We start from the raw sequence: 24493 nt of genomic DNA, 5'->3' as shown, positions 1-24493 counted from the left end.
CGGTTCGAGCCCCCAACTGCCCACCTACGGGGGGGGGGGGGGGTCACCTCACAAGCAGTAAAGCAGGTCTGTAGGTGTCTATATTTCTCTCTCCCTCTCTGTCTTCCCCTCCTCTCTCAATTCTCTCTGTCCTATCCAACAACAACAGCAATAACAATAACAGCAAGGGTAACACGGGCAACAAAAATGGGAAAAATGGCCTCCAGGAGCAGTGGATTTGCAGTGCAGGCACTGAGCCCCCAATAGCCCTAGAGTCTAAATAAATAAATAAGAGTCACAGACCAGATGGAGTAATAGAATGAAATAAGGATAAAGAATAAGTAGCAAATAAAGTATCTCCTGGATACCAGAAGATTAAAAGCAAATTGTTTATTTTGTTTGTTTGTTTGTTTTTACCAGAGCATTACTCAGCTCTGCTTATGGTGGTGCAAGGGATTGAACCTGGGACTTTGGAGCCTCAGGCACGAGAGTCTTTTTGCATAACCATTATGCTATCTATCCCTTCCCAAAAGCAAGTCTTAATGGTCTGTGTCAGTGCCCTTGCCCGTGTGGTTCCACGATGCTGCTAGGGTCAAGGACACTCAGGAAGGCTGCTACTCACAGAGGGTATCTGCAGACCTTGCAAATCAGAGGATCTCCTAGCTCTGTGTGAATTTTTCCCCCACTAGGTTTATCACTGGGATTCAGTGCCTGCACAATGACTTAACTGCTCCTGGTAGCTTTTTTTTTTTCCCTGAAAGAGAAAGAGAGATTTGCAGCACTACTCCACCAGTCGTGAAGCTTCCCTCCTGCAAATGAGGACCAGGCACTTGAAGCCAGACTCTCACTATAATGTATGTGCTGTTCCTGGCTTGCCACCACTTGTCACCTGGTATCCTACCTCTGTTTCCTCATCCTTTAAGCACTAGTTAACCAGTGATCCTAATTTACCAAATCGTATTTTATCTTGTTCTTCATAAAAACAGAAGATTGTTTTCTTACTCTCTTCACATAAAGCCCATATGGCAAAACTAACCCCATGATGTTGATTCCATGCAAATATTATTAAGATAATAGGCTTAAGTATGGAAATGTAATTTGCCATTATTTTTCTAGGTGTATCATAGCTGTCGGATGGGACCAAAGAATCAATATGTATTTTGTAAGTGAAACAGGCAACACTGCGATAGTTAAGCCATCTTTCAAGCTGATATATTGATATGACCTCTCTCTGTGTGTGAATGTTTCCCACTAAAACTGACTATAAATAAGTTACATATGCCTCTCCTATATGGCACAAGTCAGTCTATGATACAGTTCTTATTTGCTTTTTTCCCCCCTCCAGGGTTATTTCTGGGGCTCACTGCCTGTGCTATTTATCCACTGCTCCTGTGGCCTTTTTTTTTAAAGACAGATAAATTGAGAAGGGTGATGGGGGAGATAGAGAGGGGGGCAAGAGACCTCCTTTCACCACTTGTGAAACAACTTTCTGTGGGTGGGGAGCCAGGGGCTCAAACCGGGATCCTTGCGTAGGTCCTTGTGCTTTGTACTATGTGTATTTAACCTGGTGCACCACTGCCCGACCCCCTTACACTCTTTTTTTCTCCTCTCTTTTACCCCTTATTTTTCCTTTCCTTTTTGTTTGTTTGTTTGCTTGTTTTGCCTCTATATGTTTGTTTTTTGGTAGTGTAAGGGCCTGTATGATTTCACTGCTCCATGATTTTATTTTTTCATTCATAGAAAGAGACCAAGAGAGAGAGAAAAGGCAGAGAGAGGGAGAGACATGACAACACAGGATCTCCTCCCCCATGCCATGGCACTCCCATGTGGTGCGGGCACTGAGACACTGGCCATGTGCATGGCAAGGCATGAGCCCACTCAGTGCATGGTCTCTCAGGGCCCCTGCTTTTTGTAAAAACAAACAAACAAAAACACATTATACTATACCTGTTGTCACTAGTTCCTTCTAGCTGTCTTTCGTGGGAAGAAGTGCTAGCTAGAAGGCGTTAGGGGCAAAAAGAGCATACGGGACTCGACACCAGACTGTGCCCAACACCTGCATTTCTCCACCTGCGCCTGGCCTGCTTCCCCTTAGTACAGGGCCCTGTGTCTCCCTCTCCGGCACATGCTTTCAGCTACATCTCACAGGCTGTCACCCCTAACAGAAGCTTCAAAGTCCCCTAATTTTCCACCAGCCCTTAACTTTCTTCCTTCCTCCTCTACCTTCTCCTCATGGACCAGGCCTGCTCTAAGTGGCAAAAAGATGAAATAACATCCAGAGCACTTCCATGGCATGAAAATCATTCTCTTTTATGACTTAGAGATGGAACAGGGGGTTAAGAGACAGAGAAAATGAAAAATGCCAACTAACTTAGGCTTCCTGTTCACCCTCGGTGTTCCTGGATGAGCATGGATTTCCAGTGGTCTTAAGATGCTGAGTTCTTTATTTGTCTGAAAGTGCACCGTAATTCCAAGTTTAAGCCTTGCATCCTCAGATGATGTGCAAGGCAACTACCTGGGGTGTCCTGGCATTGAATTTGTCCTTTGGTGGTCTAGCTTCCTAGGCTGCTAGCTTTTGTTTTAGTGCTAGCAACATCTCTGGGTCTTACTGTGAAGGCAGAGCTCTGCAGAGCGTGAGGAGAGCTTGTCAGTTGACATATGATTTGCAGAAATGCAATCACCCAAACATCAGGAGTAGATTGCTTTGTTATTCCCACTGGCACCCAAGGAATTTGCTTTGACATTTCGAAAATCTGCATCACTGGTGGGGTGAGGGGTAAGGTTAAAAAAATATGCCAGCGCCTTCTTCTCTGAAGCTGTGAGTGTGTTGGCAGCTCATACGACTGCTTGTACAACATCTCCTGTTTGGATCTGGATACAGGATGTACCACATGATTTTCACCACTTCTGGAAGCCACAGCCATACTGGAAGGATGACCTGGTGAGCCCTGACCCACTGTCTTGCTCCAAATACAGGTTTTGCTTCATTTGGGGGCAACCTCAGTCTCCTGGACCTGTTTAGTGTGGTCATAAGCATCTCAAATATCTGTGTTGTGATAGGATTTGCAGTTGGAATCTAGATAAGGCCCGGAAGCCCCAGGCTTTTGTTCCAGGATGCCAACGTCCAAGCTGGGAATGTGAACATGACCATATGAGCATAATGGCACACAATCAGGCTCTGCCCAGAGGAGCAGCTCAGGAGCTGGGTAGTGAAACACCTGGTCAACCCAGTCCCCACCTGCAAGGGGAAGCTTTACAAGTGGTGAAGTGGTGCTGCGAGTATCTGTCTTGCCTTCTCTATCTCTCCCTTCCCTTTGGATTTTTAGCTGGATTTTTAGCCAATAAATAAACATTTAAATTTACAAAAGGGGGAGTCGGGCGTTAGCACAACGGGTTAAGCGCACATGGCGCACAAAGTGCAAGGACCAGCCTAAGGATCCTGGTTCGAGCCATCTGGCTCCCCACCTGCAGGGGAGTCACTTCACAGGTGGTGAAGCAGGTCTGCAGGTGTCTGTCTTTCTCTCCCCCTCTATGTCTTCCCCTCCTCTCTCCATTTCTCTCTGTCCTATCCAACAACAACAATAAAAAAAAAAAACTACAACAATAAAACAGCAAGGTCAAAAAAAAAGGGAAAAATTCATAAATATATAAATTTACAAAAGGAGGGGTCAGGTGGTGGCACACCTGGTTAAGCACTCACAATACATACAGTGCACAAGGACCCAGGTTCAAACCCCTGGTCCCCACCTGCCAGGGAAGAGCTTTACAAGTGGTGAAGTAGGGCTACAGGTGTCTTTCTCCCTCCCTATCTTCCTCTCTTCTCTCAATTTCTCTATGAAAGACAAGGAGGAGGACAGCCCAGGGAATGGAGGTGTGACTCTTCTCCATCCATTTCCTCCTTCTACCTGGCAAATACGCTGTATGCGGTCACTGTGCCATCCTGGGGCAGCCATGAAGCCTAAGAGATGACATTCCTACTGTGTGTGGCTTACTGGGGACCCACAGAGAGGGGGGACTCCTAGGATTTTGTCTGCACTCAAAATGGCCCAACTTTCTGCAGCTTCTCGGGGTTAGATGGTCTCCCTTGAAACTGTCTGATGCCAAATTAATAAAACAAATGTCCAGAAAGGAAGGTCTCCGTTATCCCCCAAGTCAGTATCACAAGATGTATATGTCTCTAGAATACAAACTCCCAAGAAAGTCTTGTCTGTCTTCACAGAAGTATACCCAGAAGCTAGCCCAGTGCCTAGTTTATAGTGACTGCTCAATGTTCATATTCAACCAGCATTCGTCAAATGCTTATCGTGAGCCAAGTACATGTCATACACTGAAAATATCGTGGAGAGCAAAGTGTTCGTTCCATGACCCCTTCATAGAGCTTTCTGATCATACTCCTTCTTCATAGTAACATTTAGTAAGAGAACAACATGCGGCAGAAAAATACCTCCAGGGAGGCTGTGGTTCCTGCAGAGGCAGCAGTCATGCAAGAGTCGGTGGAGTGTCAGTTCTGCCAATTGCTTATTCATTCCATTACAATTTGTTCAGCACATATTTGTAGAAAGCTTTTATAGCCTTGTCTCTAGCGGATGGGCACAGAAAATAGAAATGTGATTCCCTGCCCACAATGTCATAGACTGATGAAGAGATAAACAAAGGAAATAATCCCGCAGTGTGACAGATGATCCAGTGTTGTGTGAAATGCTGTGAGGGAGGGAGGACTACAAACTTTGCTCTAACCTCACTTAGGATATTTGGGAAAGGCGGTCTAAGCAAAGGCAGTGTGTGCAGCAGCTCCAGAAGCATAAGCAGCATGCTCTTGTGGAGGCCGAGGACAAAACTGAGGAGCTAGAACATTAGGGGTTGAAGGGGAGTGGGGTTTGGAAAGTGAAATAAGGGCTTGAACATCCTGCTAAGGTGTGTGGGCTTCATTATACAGGCAGTAGAAGACCAGGCAAGGAGACAAGCCCAGCCATAAATGCACATAGCAGGGACCAGACAGTGGCACACTGAGTTGAGGGCACACATTAACATACACAAGGATCCGGTTCAAGCCTCTGCTCCCCACCTGTAGGGGAAAAACTTCACAAGTGGTGAAGCAGTGCTGCAGGTGTCTCTTTTCCTCTCACCCTCTCTGTCTCCCCCTTCCCCCTCAATTTCTCTCTGTCCTGTAACATAAAAGAAAGGATAAAATGGCTATTGGAAGCAGTGGATTTATCGTGCAAGCACCAAGTCTCAGCCATAACCCTAGTGGTAATAAAAATAAATAAAGAGATGCAAATAACAGAGGAGGGAGGGAGAGGGATTTGGGAACAGAAGAGGACAGAGTGGGAAGCAGAGGCCAGTGACTCTTCTCCTGTGGTCTTCCAGCCTCCACCTCCCCCGTGGCTTTCAGCAGAAGGATCATTGTAGATGGCCATGGGTAGGCCCTCAAGGGACACTCTGGAGGAAGTAGGTGAGAGCAAGGAAGAAAGGTTATTTTTACAGCTCTGAGAGTTGTTGATCTTCACCACATGGAGACTGCCCTCCCATGAGAAAGTTGAAAATATAATGGCTAGGGATTCTTTCAAGTCTGTAGTTCTAGCCTCAAATATCCATTTTTGAGTTCTTATTGGTGTATATCCAAAATCCTTCTTCCTCTTCTTCTTCTCCTCCTCCTCCTTCTACTTCTTCTCTTCCTTCTCCCCCTCCTCCTTCTCCCCCTCCTCCCTCTCCTTCTTCTCCTTCTCCCCCTCCTCCCTCTCCTTCTTCTTCTCCTTCTTTCCCCACAGAAGAGTTCTTTTTTAATTTATAAAAATTATAGCGAGGGAGCCGGGTGGTAGTGCAGCGGGTTGAGTGCACGTGGCGCAAAGCAAGGACCGGCATAAGGATCCCAGTTTGAGCCCCCGGCTCCCCACCTGCAGGGGAGTCGCTTCACAGGTGGTGAAGCTGATCTGCAGGTGTCTATTTTTCTTTCCCCCTCTCTGTCTTCCCCTCCTCTCTCCATTTCTCTCTGTCCTGTCCAACAATGACAGCATCAGTAACAACAACAAGAAAACAACAAGGGCAACAAAAGGGAATAAATAAATATTTTTTAAAAGATTAAAAATATAGAATTAAAAAAATTATAGCAAGACAGAAAGAGACCAGAGCACCACTCAGCCCTGGATATGACCATGCCTAGAATCAAACCCAGGGTCTCTAGAGCATCAGACAGGCAAGTTCTCTGCTCTAATGCTGAGATGTCCCCTAGGATTCAAAATTCCTCCTTTCAAGCAAGTGGATGATTTCAATTCCTAAGAGATCTGTGAGCCACTGTGGGGAGGAGATGAGATTCTGCTCTATACTGGCCACCAAGGGTCCTGGTCAAACTTGGATATGTGGTGCTACACAAGGAGGGACCTCTCAGCATTCTCATTCTTAGGGCTCAGATAAAGAGAAACTCTTGCAAGTGATTAAGGGACTGACTTCTTCCTCTCTGTCTCTCTCTCTCTCTCAGAACCATGGACATAAGGAGGACATTCTCTGTGTGGCTCACTGCCCACCTTTTTTCCTGGCCACCTCCAGCTATGATGGGGAGATTATCATTTGGAATGTCATCTCAGGCCATGTATACTGCAAGCTGAATACCCCCAGCCCCTCAGATGGCACAGAAGCAAGAGAAGGTAGATTACTTAGTCTAAATGCAGAGACAATATGCACATGCCCAACAGGTAAAACCATGGTGAAGTAAAAAGATGAGCCGCATGTGCTTGACATACACCCTGGAGAGCAGCAGTTATAAACAGTGACAGGCCAGTTCTCTTGGAAAGTGCACCTGCTTTGTCATTTGTGAGATCCTGGCTAAAGTCTGGCCCCCAATGAACTGCAGGAGTCTTCATTGCTATGACTTCTCTCCCTCTCTCTATCTTTCCTTTCCTTTCCTTTTAATATTTTTATTTATCTATTAATGAGAAAGATAGGAGGTGAGAGAGAAAGAACCAGACATCACTCTGGTACATGTGCTGCCAAGGATTGAACCCAGGACCTCATGCTTGAGAGTCCAATGCTTTATCCACTGCACTATCTCCTGGACCACTTCTTTTCTTTTCTTAATATAGAACTAGAGAGGCAGAGAAGATGAAAGAGACCCTACAGCACCAAAGCATCCTTCAGTGCAGTGGAGGCCTGGCTCAAACCTGGGTCCTACACATGGCAAAGCAGCGCACTATCCAAATGAGCTATTTTACTAGCCCCTCTGTCTCTCTTTCTTTTTCTTTTCTTTTCCTCTCTCTCTCTCTCTCTCTCTCTTTTTTTTTTTTTTGCCTCCAGGGTTATTGCTGGGGCTCGGTGCCTGTACCCATGAATCCACTGCTCCTGGAGGCTATTTTTCCCTTTTGTTGCCCTTGTTGTTTTTGGGGGGGGTTTTATATTTATTTCTTTTCCCTTTTGCTGCTCTTGTTGTTTATCCTTGTTGTTGTTGCTGCTGTTATTGTTGTTGGATAGGACAGAGAGAAATGGAGAGAGGAGGGGAAGACAGAGAGGGGGAGAGAAAGAGAGACACCTGCAGACCTGCTTCACCGCCTGTGAAGCGACTCCCCTACAGGTGGGGAGCCGGGGGCTCCAACTAGGATCCTTATGCCGGTCCTTGAGCTTTGCGCCACCTGCGTTTAACCCGCTGCGCTACACCCGACTCCCGTCCTTGTTTTTTCTAATCGTTGTTGTGGTTAGTATTATCATTGTTACTGATGTTGTTGTTGTTGGATAGGACAAAGAGAAATGGAGAAAGGAGGGGAAGACAGAGAGGGGGAGAGAAAGACAGACACCTGCAGACCTGCTTCACTGCTTGTGAAGCGACTCCCCCACCCCAAAGGTAGGGAGCTGAGGACTCCAACCGGGATCCTTGAGCCAGTCCTGTGCTTCGCACCATGTGCGCTTAACCCACTACGCTCCCGCCTGACCCCCTCTGTCTTTCTTTCTATCTGGTAAAATCAGTTCAGAGCTGTAAAGCCCCAACAAAATAAAACAAACAAAACAGTAACCACTGGATAGGATGAGATTAAAATGAACTTCTTGCCTGTAGAGTTACTGTCCATTCTCTTACTCTTCTCCATTACTACATATGAAAGGGATTATTCAGGGCCAGGTGGGTAGCACACCTGGTTGAGCATACATGTAACACAATGCACAAGGACCCAGGTTCAAGCCCCTAGTCCCTACCTGCAGAAAGAAAGCTTTGTGAGTGGTAAAGCAGTGTTGTAGGTGTCTCTCTGTCTCTCCTTCCCTATCACCTCCTTCCTTCTCAATTTCTGGCTGTCTCTAACCAATAAATAAATAAAAACAATACAAAAAAATTTAATGAAAGAGATTATTCTAGGAAATGCTTTTGGAGAAAGCCTAAGAGTAAAAAAAATAAATAAAAGGGGGGGACTATGTGGAAAAATTGGTGGCATTTCTTTCTAAAGGTTTATTTTCATTGCCATTAAAATGAAAATAAAGTCACTGGCCAAGAATTCTAAGTTGGCCTTTGAGCCAGCAGTTCTCATGGAAAGCCCAGCTCATAGCCAAGTTTAGAGTCTGAAGTTATGTGAAATGCCTCTCTCATTCCAAAGGACTCAAAGCAACTGTAGCTACCAATAACTCACATTTCTGCACCAGGAGAAAATGAGACAGAAATATATGCATGTCTTCTACCCAGGAAAGAACTGTGCTGGCTCTTCTTGAAAGTCAAAACAGAACACGATGGCCTTTCTTATTGCAGGGCTGGCTAGGAGTTATTTGAAAAACTGTCTGGACAATTCCTCTGAAAAGTCATTCTTTGTAGAGAGGGAAGCTAAAAGAGAAAAGCAAATGTGTAGGCCAAGCCAGATGAGCAGGAAAACCATAGCCTTTCTGTTGGCTTTTCAACATTTGAGGTCCATTTCTTAGGTTAGGTTAGGTTAGGTTAGGTTTTAGGTTAGGTTAGGTTAGGTTAGGTTTTAGGTTAGGTTAGGTTAGGTTAGGTTTTAGGTTAGGTTAGGTTAGGTTAGGTTTTAGGTTAGGTTAGGTTAGGTTAGGTTTTAGGTTAGGTTAGGTTAGGTTTTAGGTTAGGTTAGGTTAGGTTTTAGGTTAGGTTAGGTTAGGTTAGGTTAGGTTTTAGGTTAGGTTAGGTTAGGTTAGGTTTTAGGTTAGGTTAGGTTAGGTTTTAGGTTAGGTTAGGTTTTAGGTTAGGTTAGGTTAGGTTAGGTTTTAGGTTAGGTTAGGTTAGGTTTTAGGTTAGGTTAGGTTAGGTTAGGTTTTAGGTTAGGTTAGGTTAGGTTAGGTTTTAGGTTAGGTTAGGTTAGGTTAGGTTTTAGGTTAGGTTAGGTTAGGTTAGGTTGGATTAGGTTAGGTTTTAGGTTAGGAATTGCTGCTGCTGCTTCTCCTTTTTTCTTTCTTTTTTTTATTTTTAATTTATTTTATTTTTTTATAGAGACAGATTAGACAAAAAGGCAGAAAGAGAGTGAAAGAGACCACAGCACAGATACTCCCTTCAGTGGTTCTTGCCCTTCTTGTATTGAGGCCAGGCTCTCACACACTGATTTTTTTTATTTTGTTTGCCTCCAGGCTTATCGCTGGGGCTTGGTGCCTGCACTAGGAACCCACTGCTCCTGGAGGCCATTTTTCCCATTTTGTTGCCCTTGTCATCATTGTTATTGTTGCCATTGCTTTGGATAGAGAGAAATCAAAAAAGGAGGGGAAAACAGAGAGGGGAAAAGACACCTGCAGACCTGCTTCACTGCCTGTGAAGCGACCCCCTTGCAGGTGGGGAGGAGGGGGTTCGAACCGGATCCTTGAGCCTGTCCCTGCATTTCATGACATATGTGCTTAACCCACTACACTACCACCTGGCCCCCCCAACACTATTTTTAAGTGTTAATTATTCACATTGCTATTAATTATTCACATTGCTACTCAGCCATTATAATCATTCATTATCATTAACTTTTTTTTTGTTGATACACAGGGCCTAGAAAACTCTTCCTTTAATTTTTTTATAGAGATGGAGAAGTGGCAGAAAGACAGAGATGGAGAAAGAGAGATGTCACAGCAACTGCCATATATAATGTTCCTGTGTGGTGCCTGGGACTTGAACCTGGGTTTTTACACACAGTAAAGTGTGCATTCTATCCAGTGAGTAAGTTCTTGGCTACTTCCTCATTATCTACTTTCAACCAGTAAAACTAAAATTGGGGGGGGGGGGGCAGGTGGTAGCGCAGCAGGTTAAGTGCACATGGTGCAAAGTGCCAAGGACTGCCTAAGGATCCGGGTTGGAGCCCCTGGCTCCCTACCTGCAGGGGGGTCGCTTCACCTGTGGTGAAGCAGGTCTGCAGGTATCTAGCTTTCTCTCCTTCTCTCTGTTTTCTCCTCCTCTCTAGATTTCTCTCTGTCCTACCCAACAACAGCAGCAATAGCAACAATAACAAGAAAACAGGGGCAACAAAACTTAAAAAAAAAAAAAAATGGCCTCCAGGAGCAGTGGATTCATAGTACAGACACCAAGCCCCAGCAATAACCCTGGAGGCAAAAATAAATAAATAAATACCTTTTTTTAAAAAAACTAAAACTCAGTTCCCTTTTAACACTGAATTCCTTTTCAACTCATCCTTGTCCCTGTCATCATCATTCTATTGATACTTTTTGTCTGTGATTTTGACAACTCTGAGTAGCTCATATGAGAAAAATCAGCTTCTTCCACATATCATAATATCCTCAAATTTTATTTGTGCTAGGGCAGGGATAGATAGTATAATTGTTATGCAAAGAAATTCTCATGCTTGAGGCTCCAAAGGCTTGCTCAGCACGAGTCAGAACTTGTGATTGAAGTGTAGATTTCACTGTTCATTCATTTAAAAGTTTTTATTAGTAATTTAATAATGGTTAACAGGATAGTAAGATAATAGGGGTACAATTTCATAATTACTACAGTCATTGGCTTCTTAGAACTTACCTAAAATAGACTTTCTAGCTTCTTCCCACAGAAAGACCCCTAATACCATCCACTGTTACTACCTTCAGATTCCTATTTATTAAGCAATTTGTTTGGCTTTTTTAAAAAAAGTTAAATTTGTTTAAGACTTAAGGCCTTCAATCCACTTTCAGTTGCTTTTCATATGTGATGTTGGGTTAGGGTCCAGTTTTATTCTTCTGCATATCCTGAGGACATCTAATGTTTCCTCTACCATTGTAAAAAAAACCTCTTTTCCCCCAAGTCTTAGCACACTTGCAAAAATCATTGAGCCATGCATGTAAGGCTTTATTTTCAGATTCTCTGTCCCAGCAGGCAGTGTGTCTACGTTCATGCTAAGACTGTAATTGTGATTGTTGCAGCTTTGCAGTTAAGGTTCAAAATCAGGAAGTCTAAATCCTCCAGTTGTCTTCAAAATAGTTTAGGTTAGGGCTGGGGAAGCAGTATAATGGTTGGGCAAAAAGACTTTAATGCCAGAGGCATCAAAGGTCCTAGGTTCAATCCACAGCAAAACCCTAACCACAGGGTCGGGCATGTGCGCAGTGGGTAGAGCGCACATGGCACAAGGACCGGCATAAGGATCCCAGTTCGAGCCCCCGGCTCCCTACCTGCAAGGAGGTCGCTTCACAGGAAGTGAAGCAGGTCTACAGGTGTCTATCTTTCTCTCCCCCTCTGTCTTCCCCTTCCCTCTCCATTTCTCTCCTATCCAACAACGATGACATCAATAACAACAACAATAATAATAACCACTACAACGTTAAACAACAAAGGCAACAAAAGGTAAAAACAAAAAGCCTCCAGGAGCATTTGTGTTGCAGGCACCAATCCCCAGCAATAACCCTGGAGAAAAAAAAAAAAAAAAAAAAAGAACCTAACCAGAGCTGAGCAATGCTCTGGTAAAAACAAAAAATGAAATGGTTTAGACTATTTGTGGAGTCCCTTTACCAGAGATAACCCCATCCCCACTCCCCTACCCACACCCAACCTCAAGAATGGACTTTATTAAGAGACCTGAAGAAAGGCAGGTAGGGAGACTTTATTCGATTCTGCAAGCTGAATGCACACTAACCCACTGCGCACATGCCCAACCCTGTGGTTAGGGTTTTGCTGTGGATTGAACCTAGGACCTTTGATGCCTCTGGCATTAAAGTCTTTTTGCCCAACCATTATACTGCTTCCCCAGCCCTAACCTAAACTATTTTGAAGACAACTGGAGGATTTAGACTTCCTGATTTTGAACCTTAACTGCAAAGCTGCAACAATCACAATTACAGTCTTAGCATGAATGTAGACACACTGCCTGCTGGGACAGAGAATCTGAAAATAAAGCCTTACATGCATGGCTCAATGATTTTTGCAAGTGTGCTAAGACTTGGAGAGAGGGGAAAGGAAGAGAGTACATTGCAAAAGGAGCACACCATTGCATCTTTCCTTGATCACCAGGCCCAGACCTAAGCGTTTCCTGCCTTGCCTTCCTCAAGACTCGGGCAGCCAAGTCTGAACCAGCCACTGCTGCCCTGCTGGCCAACGGCCCCCAAGGTGAGTGTATCACCAGACAGGGGCTGTGCTGTTCCTTCCTAAGACAAGGTCTTTCTGGGCTGGGGCTTGGCAAGGGTGGGTCCCAGGCCTTCACCACCTCTTGAGTTCCCTCTGGCCACTGTTTCCTGGCAGCATAAGCTGCCAGCTTAGACCTCAGCTCTGACAGTTGGGGAGGGGACACTTGGAAGCCAGGGGCAGCTGTCATCTCTGAGGTCAAGTCTTCCTGCCCTTTGCAGGGGGTGTGGCCACTGGGACAGAAGGGAGAAGAGCAGGGGCTCAGAGACCTCCCTTCAGTGGAGTTTAACAGATGTCAAGCACAGCCTCTCAGGGAAGACAGCCACCAGCAGCCCCAAGAGTCTAATGAAAAAGTAGAAAAAGGGGGGGCATGCAGAGAGGGTCACTGAAGTAGCTCGGCTGGATAGAGCACTGCTTTGCCATGTATGTGACTCAGGTTCGGGCACAGGTGGAAATATCCACATGAAACAAGGAACAATTGGCCTTGAGCTAACAGCTGCTCTCAATATTTGTGGTCCACATCCAACCCCACACCATTATCTCCATCTCTGCCTTCTGCATCATCCCCATCCCCAATATATCCATTATCTCCATTGCCCCCTTCTGCATCATCCCCCTCCACACCATCTCCATCATCTCCATCTCAGCCTTCTGCATCATCCCCATCGCTGCCATCTCCATCACCCCCTTCTGCATCATCCCCATCCCCGCCATCTCCATCACCCCTTCTTCATAACCATTATGCTGTCTTCTGAACCTTTTTTTTTTAACCAGAGCACTTTTCTGTTCTGTTTTATGTTGGTGCAGGAGATTGAACCTGGGACTTTGGAGCTTCAGGCATGAGAGTCTCTTTGCATAACCATTATGCTATCTACCCGGGCCCCTGTCTTCTATCTCTTGTTCTCTCTCTCTCTCTCTCTCTCTCTCTCTCTACCAGTTATTATCTAAAAAGAAAGAAAGAAAGAAAGAAAGAAAGAAAGAAAGAAAGAAAGATCAACTAGGAATACCAAAGGAGACCACCCGGACCGAAACAAGACAGGACCCCTCCTACCCTATGGTTTTGTTAATTAATCCTTTCTTAAATAAAATAAATAAATAAATAAATAAATAAATAAATTTTAAAAAAAAGAAAGAAAGAAAGAAAGAAAGAAAGAAAGAAAGAAAGAAACCAGGGAGGTAGGACAAAGACTAATCCTATAATTCAGAGCTGCATGATAGCCAGGTTCTGGTGATCAGCTCCAGAGGCCCCTCATTTTTAAAGGGGAGCAAATGGGGTCCTTCAACAGATAGCAGATGGGCCTCTGAATCCACATCTGCCACTAGCCAGCTAAGTGACATTAAGTAAATGGCATGGCTCTCCAGGAGTTAGTAAAATCTAAGAGTAAGCCAGATCCAAAGCAGTAGAAATATAATTAAAATCTTGGTTTCCAAGCAGCCACTTGTGTGATTGGGAGGAGAGGTTGGAGCCCTGTGCACTGAAACAGCACCCCTCCCACTCCATCCACCCCCCATGGATATTTGGTGAAGTTGACAACCACACCCACTTCAGCCTGAGCAAGTTTGCTTTATTGCCATTATCAGTTGCAAGGAGAATGCAGCACTGCTTAAATCCACTTCCCTCCACCCAGGCCAGCAGTGTCAGCCTTTTATACAGGAGAGAGTGGGGGGAGGGCAGGGAAGCCGGAAGCTGGATTTGAGACAATTGAGGAGCCCTTGAAGACCCCCACATCTCCTCCCAGACCAACTCCCCTTCCTTCTCTACCAGAAGGACCAGGCTGGCAGGAGGGTTTGGAGATGCTGCTCCTTTGTTCTGTAAAGCATGGAGTCTCCCCCCCCCACTGCCCCTCCCCAACACCAGTCACATAGCCCAAGCCCAACCCTTTGTTAGTTCTAGGCTCTCAAATTGCAGCTCCCACACCTCAGGGCTATATAGGAGTTGGGGACCTCCTTTCAGTTGATGTGCTTCTCCCAGAGCAAGAGACTCAGCTCCTTGGTTCAGTCACTGGGCTCAAATCACAAACTCCAGAACCTTCCCTCTGGCTTCTGTCCTGCAGGGTCTGTTGTCTTCTGGAGGCTGCTCAGCGGCACCTGTCCTGCTGCAACCTTCGTCCCAGTAAGTCCGGCAGTGGTTGGGACGTGGCTTCCATACTTCAGGGGTGGTTATTTAATTAACACTGATCTGTGTGACTAAGCACCTCTCTGTGACTCCCAGTCCTTAGCTGAGCTTAGCTAAATAGTGATTCTGTCTGTTTAGTCTAGCTGGAAGATGACACAGGCTCAGCAACAATTCTCACAGTAAATAAAACTTGCCGTTGCCTGACAGCTGAGTTTTACCTTGAATCGTGCGTGTGCGTGTGTGTATTGGACCACGCATGTGTGTCTTCCAGTCCAGAAGCAAGGCGCAAGTCAGCAGCCTGGCAGTGGCGGCAGAAGACACACTGGCTTACTTGGCGGATGAGGAAGGCTTTGTGCACGTCTACCACATCTCAGATTATGGCCTTCGGGGCGTGGAGCCACAGCCCCCCGAGAGTAAGCAGGGGACCTTCATGCAAGTGGTGATGAGCACAGTGTCAGTTTAGTTTAACAGCCTGGTTGATAAAACCAATCTTCTGTTCCGACAGAGAGGAAGTCTCTTAAAACCCTTGGAGAATGGATTTAGAGAAAAATATTTTCCTGGCATTGTCAGGATTGCCAAGGATGCAGGAGAATGGATACACAGAAGCTCAGTTGGAGGATAAATTGGGCAATACTGTGTGAAGGACAGTTAGCAATGTGTACCTAAAACTCCATTTCTCTCTCTTTCTCTTCTCTCTCTCTCACTTCATTTATTTTATAGAACAGAGAGATACTGAAAACAGAGAAAGGGAGACACCTACAGCACTGCTTCATGGCTCCTGGAACAAGAGAAAATTATGGCATGGGCTAGGGAGATCACATAAGTTATGCAAAAACACTTTTGTGCCTCAGGCACTGAAAATGCCAGGTTCAATCCCCAGTACCATCATTAGCCAGCATTGAGTCATGCTCTGGGGAAGAGAGAGAGAGAAAAGGAGAGAGGAGAAAGCCGTGGCATAAGTGCCATGTAATAGTCCCACTGTGTGTCTTTGGACCTGACTCAAGATCTTATCCTTAGCAGGTGCCTGAGAGACACTTAACCACACTAATGTAGCAAGACCAGTGACTCACACACAAGTAGCTCATCCCTGCAGTGATGTAGGGAGTGTCATGGTGGCTGGCACTCCCTCCAGACCTAATTCTGTCTCTCTTTGATTTAGATGTGACATTCTGGCGGGCACATGTCAGCCTGGTGACATGGTGAGTAGCACCCATTGTGGGGTTCTGGGATCTGCAAAAGATTCAAACACTTCCAGGGGCCTGGTGATGGCACACCTGTTACAATGCCCAAGGACCTGGTTGAGCACACATGTCACAATGCCCAAGGACCTGGGTTCAAGCCCCCAGTCCCCACTTGCAAGAGAAAGGCTTTGTGAGTGGTAAAGCAGTACTACAAGTGTCTCTTCTCCTCTCTGTCTCCCCCATCCTCTCAATTTCTGGCTGTCTCTATCAAATAAATATAGATAAATAAAAGTAAATAAAATAAAATTTAAAAGATTCAAACACTTCCCAGCACTGATGCAGTCAGTCTTCTGAGCAAGCCTCTGGGTGGACCAGAAGGAAGCAGGGTTACAGCTCTGCTGTGGAGAACAGGCCATGCTTATTGGCTGCACAGGCTGGAGGAAAGGAGCAGAAGTCTTCATCTTTCTTACCTGAATGATGCTTTCCTTGGACTGACCTGGTGTTTAGGACACATTTAGAATCATAGGGAGTTGATGGTTGTTTTCATTTCAGGGCTGAGGACAGGCCCTTCTCTTTCTTAGACCAAGTGATCTTTTTCACCTTCTTGATCAGTCCCCCACCTCACCCCATCCCAGCCCCATCAGCCATAAGATGTTTCCCAGGATACTGAATGTGATAAATTGGGGCTGAAGATAGAGGCCTTTTTTTTTTTAAATTGATAGAGGGGGAAGGTGAGACAGGAGGCAGGGAGGCAGGTAGAGAGCAGTAGCAAGAATACCCAGGAAATTCTCCAACTCTATAGCCCAACTTTAGCAAGAGTATTGACTTACGCACTGTGTCCCCTTCATATCAGAGCAAACTTGGGGCCCCTCCCCACTCTTTTATCTCATAGCTTGGAGCTGATAGAAGATAGGTTTCTGTTGACTGCCTCCTTGGACTGTGCAGCCCATCTATGGAGCATGGATGGGGAACACATAGGTAAGAACTAGCAAGACGGCCACCTCAGACGGGGCTCAAGCCTCACATGGACCCTCTACTGAGCTGTGAGTTCTCTGAGGTCAAGCATCTTTGTCAGTTAGAGCTGCCTTACAAAATGCCGTAAACTGGGCTGCCCTAGCAATAAAAGCTTTTTTCCCCCAAAACAGAGTCAGACAGAGAGGCAGAGAGGGGGAAAGAAACCAGAGCACCAAAACTTCCTTCAGGGGAGTTGGGCAGTAGCACAGCAGGTTAAGCACATGTGGTGTGAAGCTCAAGGACAGGTGTGAGGATCCTGGTTCGAGCCCCCAATTCCCCACTTGCAGGGGAGTTGCTTCACAAGCAGTGAAGCAGGTCTGCAGGTGTCTATCTTTCTCTCCTCTTCTCTGTCTTCCCCTCCTCTTTCCATTTCTCTCTGTCCTATCCAACAATAACAACATCAATAACAACAACAATAACTACAACAAAAATAAAAACAACAGCAACAAAAAGGAAATGAAAAAAAAAAAAAAAACCTTCCTTCAGTGCAGTGGGGACAGGGCTCAGGACTTGATTCCCCATGGAGGCATTCTGGAAAGGATGGTCCCTGGCTTGTTGCTGGCTACATAGCCTTTCACATGACAGAGAGAGAAGAGAAAGTGAACACTCCACTGTCTTATTTCAATTTATTTTATTTTGTTTGCCACCGGGGTTTTATTTTATTTTATTTTTTACCAAAGCACTGCTCAGCTCTAGCTTATGGTAGTGCAGGAGATTGAACCTGGGACCTTCGGTGCCTCAGGCTTGAAGGTCTTTTTGCATAACCTTTACACTGTCTTCCCAGCTCTGCCACCAGGATTTTTACTGGGGGTTTGCGCTTACATATCTCCATGGCTCTTGGTGGACTCTGTTTTTCCCCCAGAAAGAGAATGAGAGACAGAGAGAAAAAGGAGAGACACCTCAGCACCACTCTACTGCCCATGAAACTTCCCTTATGTGTGGTGCTCCCATGGTGGCCAGGGGTTTAAACCGAAGGCCCCACACATGATAAAGTCTGAGTTCACCAGGTGAATCATCTCTCAGGCCCTCATCTGGCATCTCTTATTTACAAGAACACAGATCCTACTGGACCATAGTATTATGCCCTCATGAACCCTTTTTTTTCTTTTTTTTTTAATCTTTTTTTAACATTTATTTTATTTATTTATTCCCTTTTGTTGCCCTTGTTATTTTATTGTTGTAGTTATTATTGTTGTCGTTGTTAGATAGGACAGAGAGAAATGGAGAGAGGAGGGGAAGACAGAGAGGAGGAGAGAAAGATAGACACCTGCAGACCTGCTTCACCGCCTGTGAAGCGACTCCCCTGCAGGTGGGGAGCCGGGGTTCGAACCGGGATCCTTATGCCGGTCCTTGTGCTTTGCGCCACCTGCGCTTAACCCACTGTGCTACATACAGCCCGCCTCCCCTCATGAACCCTTTTTACTTTATTCATTTCTATTTAAAAAATAGCTCCAAATACAATTCCTTTAGGGGTTAGAGCTTCAACATATGAAAGAAGGGAGGGCAAAATGCAGTTTAAACCTCACCTTGCTTTCACAAAGAGTGGTATAGCCAAGCTTAGCTCATTTGAAATTTGGTTCTGTTAATTGAATACTTACTATGTTTTGTGTAACAGTTAGCAGAGGTGGCCTTCCTGCATCTTTCCTAAGTGTGCATAGGAAACAATGAGGTGTTGCTGTCTTCCCCTGTCTCCAGTAAAGAACTGAGCCAGCCCAATTTAGGGCGGACCGGGGGGAAGGGTAAGCTGTGTCATTAAGAATATTTTGTCGGGAGGTGGCGCAGTGGGTTAAGCACACATGGCTCAAAGCGCAAGGACCACCTAAGGATGCGGGTTCTAGGCTCTGGCTCCCCACCTGCAGGGGAGTCACTGGCGGTGACGCAGATCTGCAGGTGTTTTTCTCTTCCCCTCTCTGTCTTCCCCTCCTCTCTCCATTTCTCTCTGTCCTATCCACCAACAAGGACATCTATAACCATAGTAATGCTAAACAACAAGGGCAACAAAAGGGAAAATAAATAAATAAAATTTTTTAAAAAAAGAATATTTTGGTTCCACATAGAAGACAGTAAGTGCTGGTGGCCTCAGTTTTAAAAACAATTTGGTGTGTTTGGGGGGAGTGGGGGGGGTTTCTATTTAAACCAACTTTGAGCAGTTCTGGTCCTCAGTTTCAGAACAGTTTGAAACTGGGGGGTACTGAGTGGTAAGGAAAGGTCTAGCTTAAGTGAGACTTAATAACACAATCTGCCTAACTCAGTACCTGTGCGCCTACCTGTTACAGCAAATCATCTTGTCTACCCAGCTGATGCTTCTTGAAGCAGGTACTATGACTGCTGCCATTGTTTGTTTTTGTTTTACTTTTCTAAGTATTTGTTTTATTTTAATGAGAGAGAGGAGAGAAAAACAGAGGCCAGAGCACTATTCAGCTCTCATATATTGCAGTGCTGGAGACTGAATTTGGGACCCTGAAACTTCAGGCATGAAAGTCTTTTGCTGGGGCCGGGTGGTGGTGCACCCAGTTGGGCACATGTTATAATGAGCAAGGACCCAGGTTCAAGCCCCCCATTTCCACCTACAGGAGGGAAGCTTCTTGAGTGGTAGAGCTGTGCTGCAGGTGTCTCTCTTCTTCCCTCTCTATCTTTTCCCCTTCGCTCTCAATTTTCTGTTTCTGTTCAATAAACAAAACATTAAAAAAAAAATAACCATTCTTTTGCATAACCATTCTGCTCTCTCCCTAGCCCTGAACTGCTTTGAATTTCTCCTGCAGGTTTTTCATTTATTATTGAACAGTTTATATGCCCACATGATATGTTTTGTAGAAGGCATTCTAGGCTTGATTCTCTAAAATCTCTGAGGCCAACTGTCCTGGAACTGTTTCTTCTGGAACAACAAAATCAGACTTGAATTTGCTTCTGTTCATCTAATAAAGAATAAGGAGACCAAGTCCCCTCAGCCATAAATTCTGCTCTGGTCAGAAGACTGGCAACTTCCACCCTGTGAACATTTATTTACTAGTGTCTCCATACTTCCAGGGACTTTTGGGCAGAGTGACCCCTGGGATATTTTCACTCCTGCCTCCTGGAGCCACCCTCGAGTGCCCTGCGAGGTCCTGACAGATCCCCAGAGTATGCCAGCTCACCCGGTGCTAGAAGGGGAAGTTCCTGCCATGAACACAGAAAAAGAGGGAGACAGCACAGTGGAGGAAAAAGCTGGTGCAGAGGTTGGTTCTCACATGTCCGCTGCTGATGCTGTAATTTCAGGCAGATCTGCACGTAATGCTGTGTGGCCTAAAAGGGCCAAAGCAGAACCTCGTAACTATAGGGACAGGTGTGTCTTAGGCCCATGTCACTGTCCAGGACCAGGAGGACTTCTCAGTCCCTCTGGGAGTGGCTAGAGGCCAGCTCCCAGCATCACTTGGCTGTCTCCAAAAAAAAAAAAATCTAAAAATCTGTGGTGCTTGGTTTTAGAGCACAAGTACACTCAGTACCATGCTCAACCCTGCTGTCACAGCTGAGAGAAACAGGCAATCCATAGCACAAACTCGCTGCTGGGAAATACATTCACAAGCCAGGGTTCCTTTCAGCAAATGAAAGGAAGAAATGATTGTTTTAGTGCCCACATCCATGAAAGTTAAAGTCAAAGCAAGAGGTTTTTGCAAGGAGCCTGGTAAACACAGCCTTGATTCAGAACTTGGGGAAATAGATGGATTTCCAAGAAGTGCTTGCCCTTTCAGAAAAGGAAAAGAAGGTCATTTCATGAGTGACTGCTCACTGGTGCTGCTATGGCTCAGAGCAGGACACCTGCTCAGCCAGCAAAATCATGCATTTTAGCTTTTTTTCCTTGGCCACCTCCTAGAATACTGATCACACCGTACACCTCATCACTGACTCTTGTTCAGGAAGCCCAGCACTTTCAAGACAGGAAATAGACACATGCACAGGTAAAGTGAGCCCGCTGGCATGTCAGCAGCCCTCCCCCTTGCCATGCTCTTGTTCTCCAAGCATGCCCAAGGTTATAGCGAGGTGCTGGGCAGCTTCCAGGAGACTTACAACCAGCCTGTTTAGAAACGCAATCATTTCCATGTGCACTGGATACAGAGAAAATAAATGAGTTCATTAATTTTAATAGACTGGCAATCTGGAAAAACAAAAGCACAGGGGGGAGGTGGGAAGGGAGGAAAGAAAGGAGCTGGTGGGAAATGTGCTGACATGCACAGAAGACTCCATTAGATGCACCACTGCAGGAAGGGCTGAAGCAATCAGACCCAAGATCAGGTGCAGGGAGGTGGGAGCTGAGGCAGATCAAAATGGAAGGGAAGAAGATCTAAGGAAAAGGGGAAGGAGGAAAGGAAATGGAGGCCAAGAGTGACTGGGAGAGCAGTAGGGTCAGAGAGGAGGATGAAAAGAAATGGGGGGGAGGGGAGGAAGGGGAAAGAAGGCCAGAGGAATGGAGGAAGACTTGGGGAGGAAGGCAACTGAGTTCCACAAAATCAAAGTTTATCACTTAGGGGCTGGGGAGATAGCATAATGGTTATGCAAAGAGGCTTTCTTGACTGAGGCTCAAAGCCTCAGGTTTAATCCCCTGCACCACCATAAACCAGAGCTGAACAGAGCTGGGGGTTGGGGGGGGGGAGAAAGACTCACAATGTTATGCAAAATATATCGCAGCAGTGGTGTTTACTCTCCCAGGTGGCAGAGGGTGAAGCGATCAGCCTTCAGAGTGACCTTGTCTTTGGTTCTGTGTTTGCTGTTTGCTTCAACCTGACTGCAAGTTCCTTAGGTTAACAGACTGTACATTGTTTCCAAGATAAATAGACAGAAAGAAAAATAAATTAATCAATGAAATCTAAGCCCAAGTATATCTAGGTCTCTCAATTTGAAATTCAACCTGCAAAAAGAACCAGAAATCCAGGGCAAAGGGTTTGCAGAACTGCTCTTGAATTAGAGCTGCAGGAGTCCTGCTTCCAGGTTCATTGTGATGATCCATCTGACTTCCTGCAGCCTGGACCACTGTTCTGTAAGATGAGAACTGGGGTCAGCTGATCCTTAAGCTTATTCTCACACTGAAGATATTTGTTTCCCCGAATGTATGTGTATTGGGGAGAGGGTGGACCGGCGCTTGTTTCTCTAACATTTAAAAGTCCATCACTCACTATCTCAGCAAAGAATTAAAGAGAGAACATGATTTTCAGGAATTTTAAACTTTATCTAGGAAAATGGAGAACATTCACATGTTAGGGAGAGAGGGGGGGGAGAGAGGGAGAATGAGAAAGAGAGAGAGAAAATAAAGGAGCCCCCTTACTAACATCTCGTCAGAGAACAAACACCTCATCACAGACCCCTGCAAGCGTCAACCCGGCTTTGACCTAGCACGTTATGATTGGGCCCTCCTCAATCGCTATCGAACAGGCCATGGCCAGTGCGCCGCTATGTTCCATCGCTGGGGAGCCAGAGACGACCCGAACTGCCCCTGCGGCTCCAGACAGACTATGACCCACATAGTCAACGACTGCCACCTCTCCAGATTCAAAGGAGGTCTCGAAACTTTACATCAGGCTCAACCTGATGCTGTTGACTGGCTACGGAAGAAGGGCAAACGCTAGAAGAAGAAGAGGCCCACCTAGGCAAGAAAAAGACAGGAAGAGAGAGAAGCCCCTCAGAGCTCTCTTACTCTAATGGGACACTCATGTATGGCCGGAGGCAAGCCACGCCCACTGGTCTGGTTTATAACACCCAATCCCCGCCACCACCTTTCCAAGCCCCTCCCATTTCCTGGGCAGTACATTTCAGGTGCCTCCTGTCCCTCAATATATGGTGTTTGCAGAACTAAATGTACTGATTGGAAGTTGGACGTTAGAAGTAATTCTTCTGGGATGCCAGTTTACCCAACAAAATCACCACTAAAATAAGTTGACAGAAGGCAGAAAGGTGTGGGACTGGGAGGTGACACACTCTGTTGAATGCATTACATTACAATGCACAAGGACCTCAGTTCAAACCCCTGGCTCTCACCTGCAGGGGGCAAGCTTCACAGTCATTGAAGCAGTTTTGCAGGTGTTTCTTTCTCTTTCTCTCTTTCTTTCTTTCTTTCTCTCTTTCTTTCTTTAAATTTTATTTATTTTGTTTTTGGGAGAGATGAAGAGGAATAGAGAGACAGAGAGAAACATCAGAGCACTGCTCAGCTCTGGCTTATGGTGGTGTGGGGGATTGAACCTGCAACTTTGGAGCCTCAGGCATGAGAGTCTCTCTGCATAACCATTATGCTATCTCCCCCACCCCCTGCAGGTGTCTCTTTCTCCTTCCCTACCTTTTTCTTTTTTCCTCCAGGGTTATTGCTGGGGCTCAGTGCCTGCACTACAAATCCACTGCTCTTGGAGGCTATTTTTTCCCTTTTGTTGCCCTTGTTGTTTACCATTGTTGCTGTTGTTATTGTTATTATTGTCACTGTTTTTGGATAGGACAGAGAGAAATGGAGAGAAGACTGGAAGACAGAGAGGGGGAGAGAAAGATAAACACCTGCAGACCTGCTTCACCACTTGTGAAGCAACCCCCCTGCAGGTGGGGAGCCGGGGGCTCAAACCAGAACCCTTAACACGGGTCCTTGCGCTTCAGGCCATGTGCACTTAACCTGCTGTGCTACCACCCAGGCCCCTACTTCCCTATCTTCTGTCTCAATTTCTCTCTGTCCTATCAAGTAAATTAATTAAATTAAAAAATATAAAAAGGAAGACAGAAAAGTGTTCATAAAAAAGAAGACAGAAAAGTGTTCATCTGCAAAACACCATGTATAAATTGATCGTTTGAAACTGACTAAATGCTAGGGAGTAGTTGGGATAGGGGCAAAAATGTTCTCGTGGTCTAATGAACTACTTGTTCTAACTCGAACAATTCATGTAACCAAGAAGTTACCCTAGTTCCCCATTACCAATCTGATCAGACGGTCCCAAGCCTTTAATTGCTTCTGCTTCTTCTTCCAGCCCCAGAAGACTCCTGGCCCTCCTGGAGATGCCACCCTTGAAGTTAAAGAGAGCAGAGACCTAGCTCGATGGTGTGTATTTGCCCACGAACAGTCAGCCTCAAAGAAAACAGCCAGGGTTGAAGTGAGGACACTTCTAGAATAAGGCAGCCCTTCCTGGCTGAGTTGCCAGGAGTCCCCTTGTCATCTGCATGAGTCACCTGTCCCTAAGCGTCAACCCCACCCTCACCCCCAGCCTCTTGAGTATCAGCAGCTCACAATGTAAACTTCATTCCTTATTATCCCGCCTGGGTGACTCAAGTCACTCTATGGAACCCCAGTTTTATGAGGCTGGCCCCTGTGATCTGGAGGCCACCTTCAGCTTCTTCCCTGCCAGCTCTGTGGCAGATGCTATGGCCTAAAGCTACCAAGGTAATGACAGCTTTTCTGTGGCTCCCACGGGAGACCTGTCAGCCACTCTGACATCCTGAGGATGGCCCTGGGTTCCTGAGGTTGGGGAGCCCTAAGGTCATCCTGTGTGCCTATCAGCCCTTCCTCCACTGGAAGCGGTTGGGTTCTATGGAGAAATGGGGCCAATGAATGGATATGAATGAATGGATGAATGAATGCCTCTCTCTGCCTTCCGTGAGGAGTTTTCCTTCCTCCTCACATACTAGTCTTGTGGCATGACAATCACCAGGAAGCCTAAGAAAGAATTCCTGAGTGTTACCTGCTACTCTTGCCATCATTTGAGTTAT

General features: G+C 45.8%; 1 protein-coding gene across 1 annotated transcript in view; it reads left to right on the top strand.

Annotated features, from left to right (window-relative positions):
- The window catches only part of LOC103112943 (WD repeat-containing protein 49-like), a 91805-nt gene that overhangs the window by 60587 nt on the left and 6725 nt on the right, over positions 1-24493 (top strand). The window contains exons 13-23 of the mRNA XM_060191914.1: positions 1096-1141; positions 2861-2920; positions 6455-6620; positions 12365-12460; positions 14530-14588; positions 14863-15004; positions 15751-15790; positions 16665-16750; positions 19814-20170; positions 20680-20803; positions 23718-23828. Coding sequence (XP_060047897.1) covers positions 1096-1141; positions 2861-2920; positions 6455-6620; positions 12365-12460; positions 14530-14588; positions 14863-15004; positions 15751-15790; positions 16665-16750; positions 19814-20170; positions 20680-20803; positions 23718-23828 — 1287 coding nt within the window. The remainder of the gene's footprint in view (positions 1-1095; positions 1142-2860; positions 2921-6454; positions 6621-12364; positions 12461-14529; positions 14589-14862; positions 15005-15750; positions 15791-16664; positions 16751-19813; positions 20171-20679; positions 20804-23717; positions 23829-24493) is intronic.

Source organism: Erinaceus europaeus, chromosome 5 (genome assembly GCF_950295315.1).
Source record: "Erinaceus europaeus chromosome 5, mEriEur2.1, whole genome shotgun sequence".
Taxonomy (NCBI): Eukaryota; Metazoa; Chordata; class Mammalia; order Eulipotyphla; family Erinaceidae; genus Erinaceus; species Erinaceus europaeus.
The sequence above is the reverse complement of the archived record's forward strand: the minus strand, read 5'-3'. Positions and strand labels throughout refer to the sequence as shown.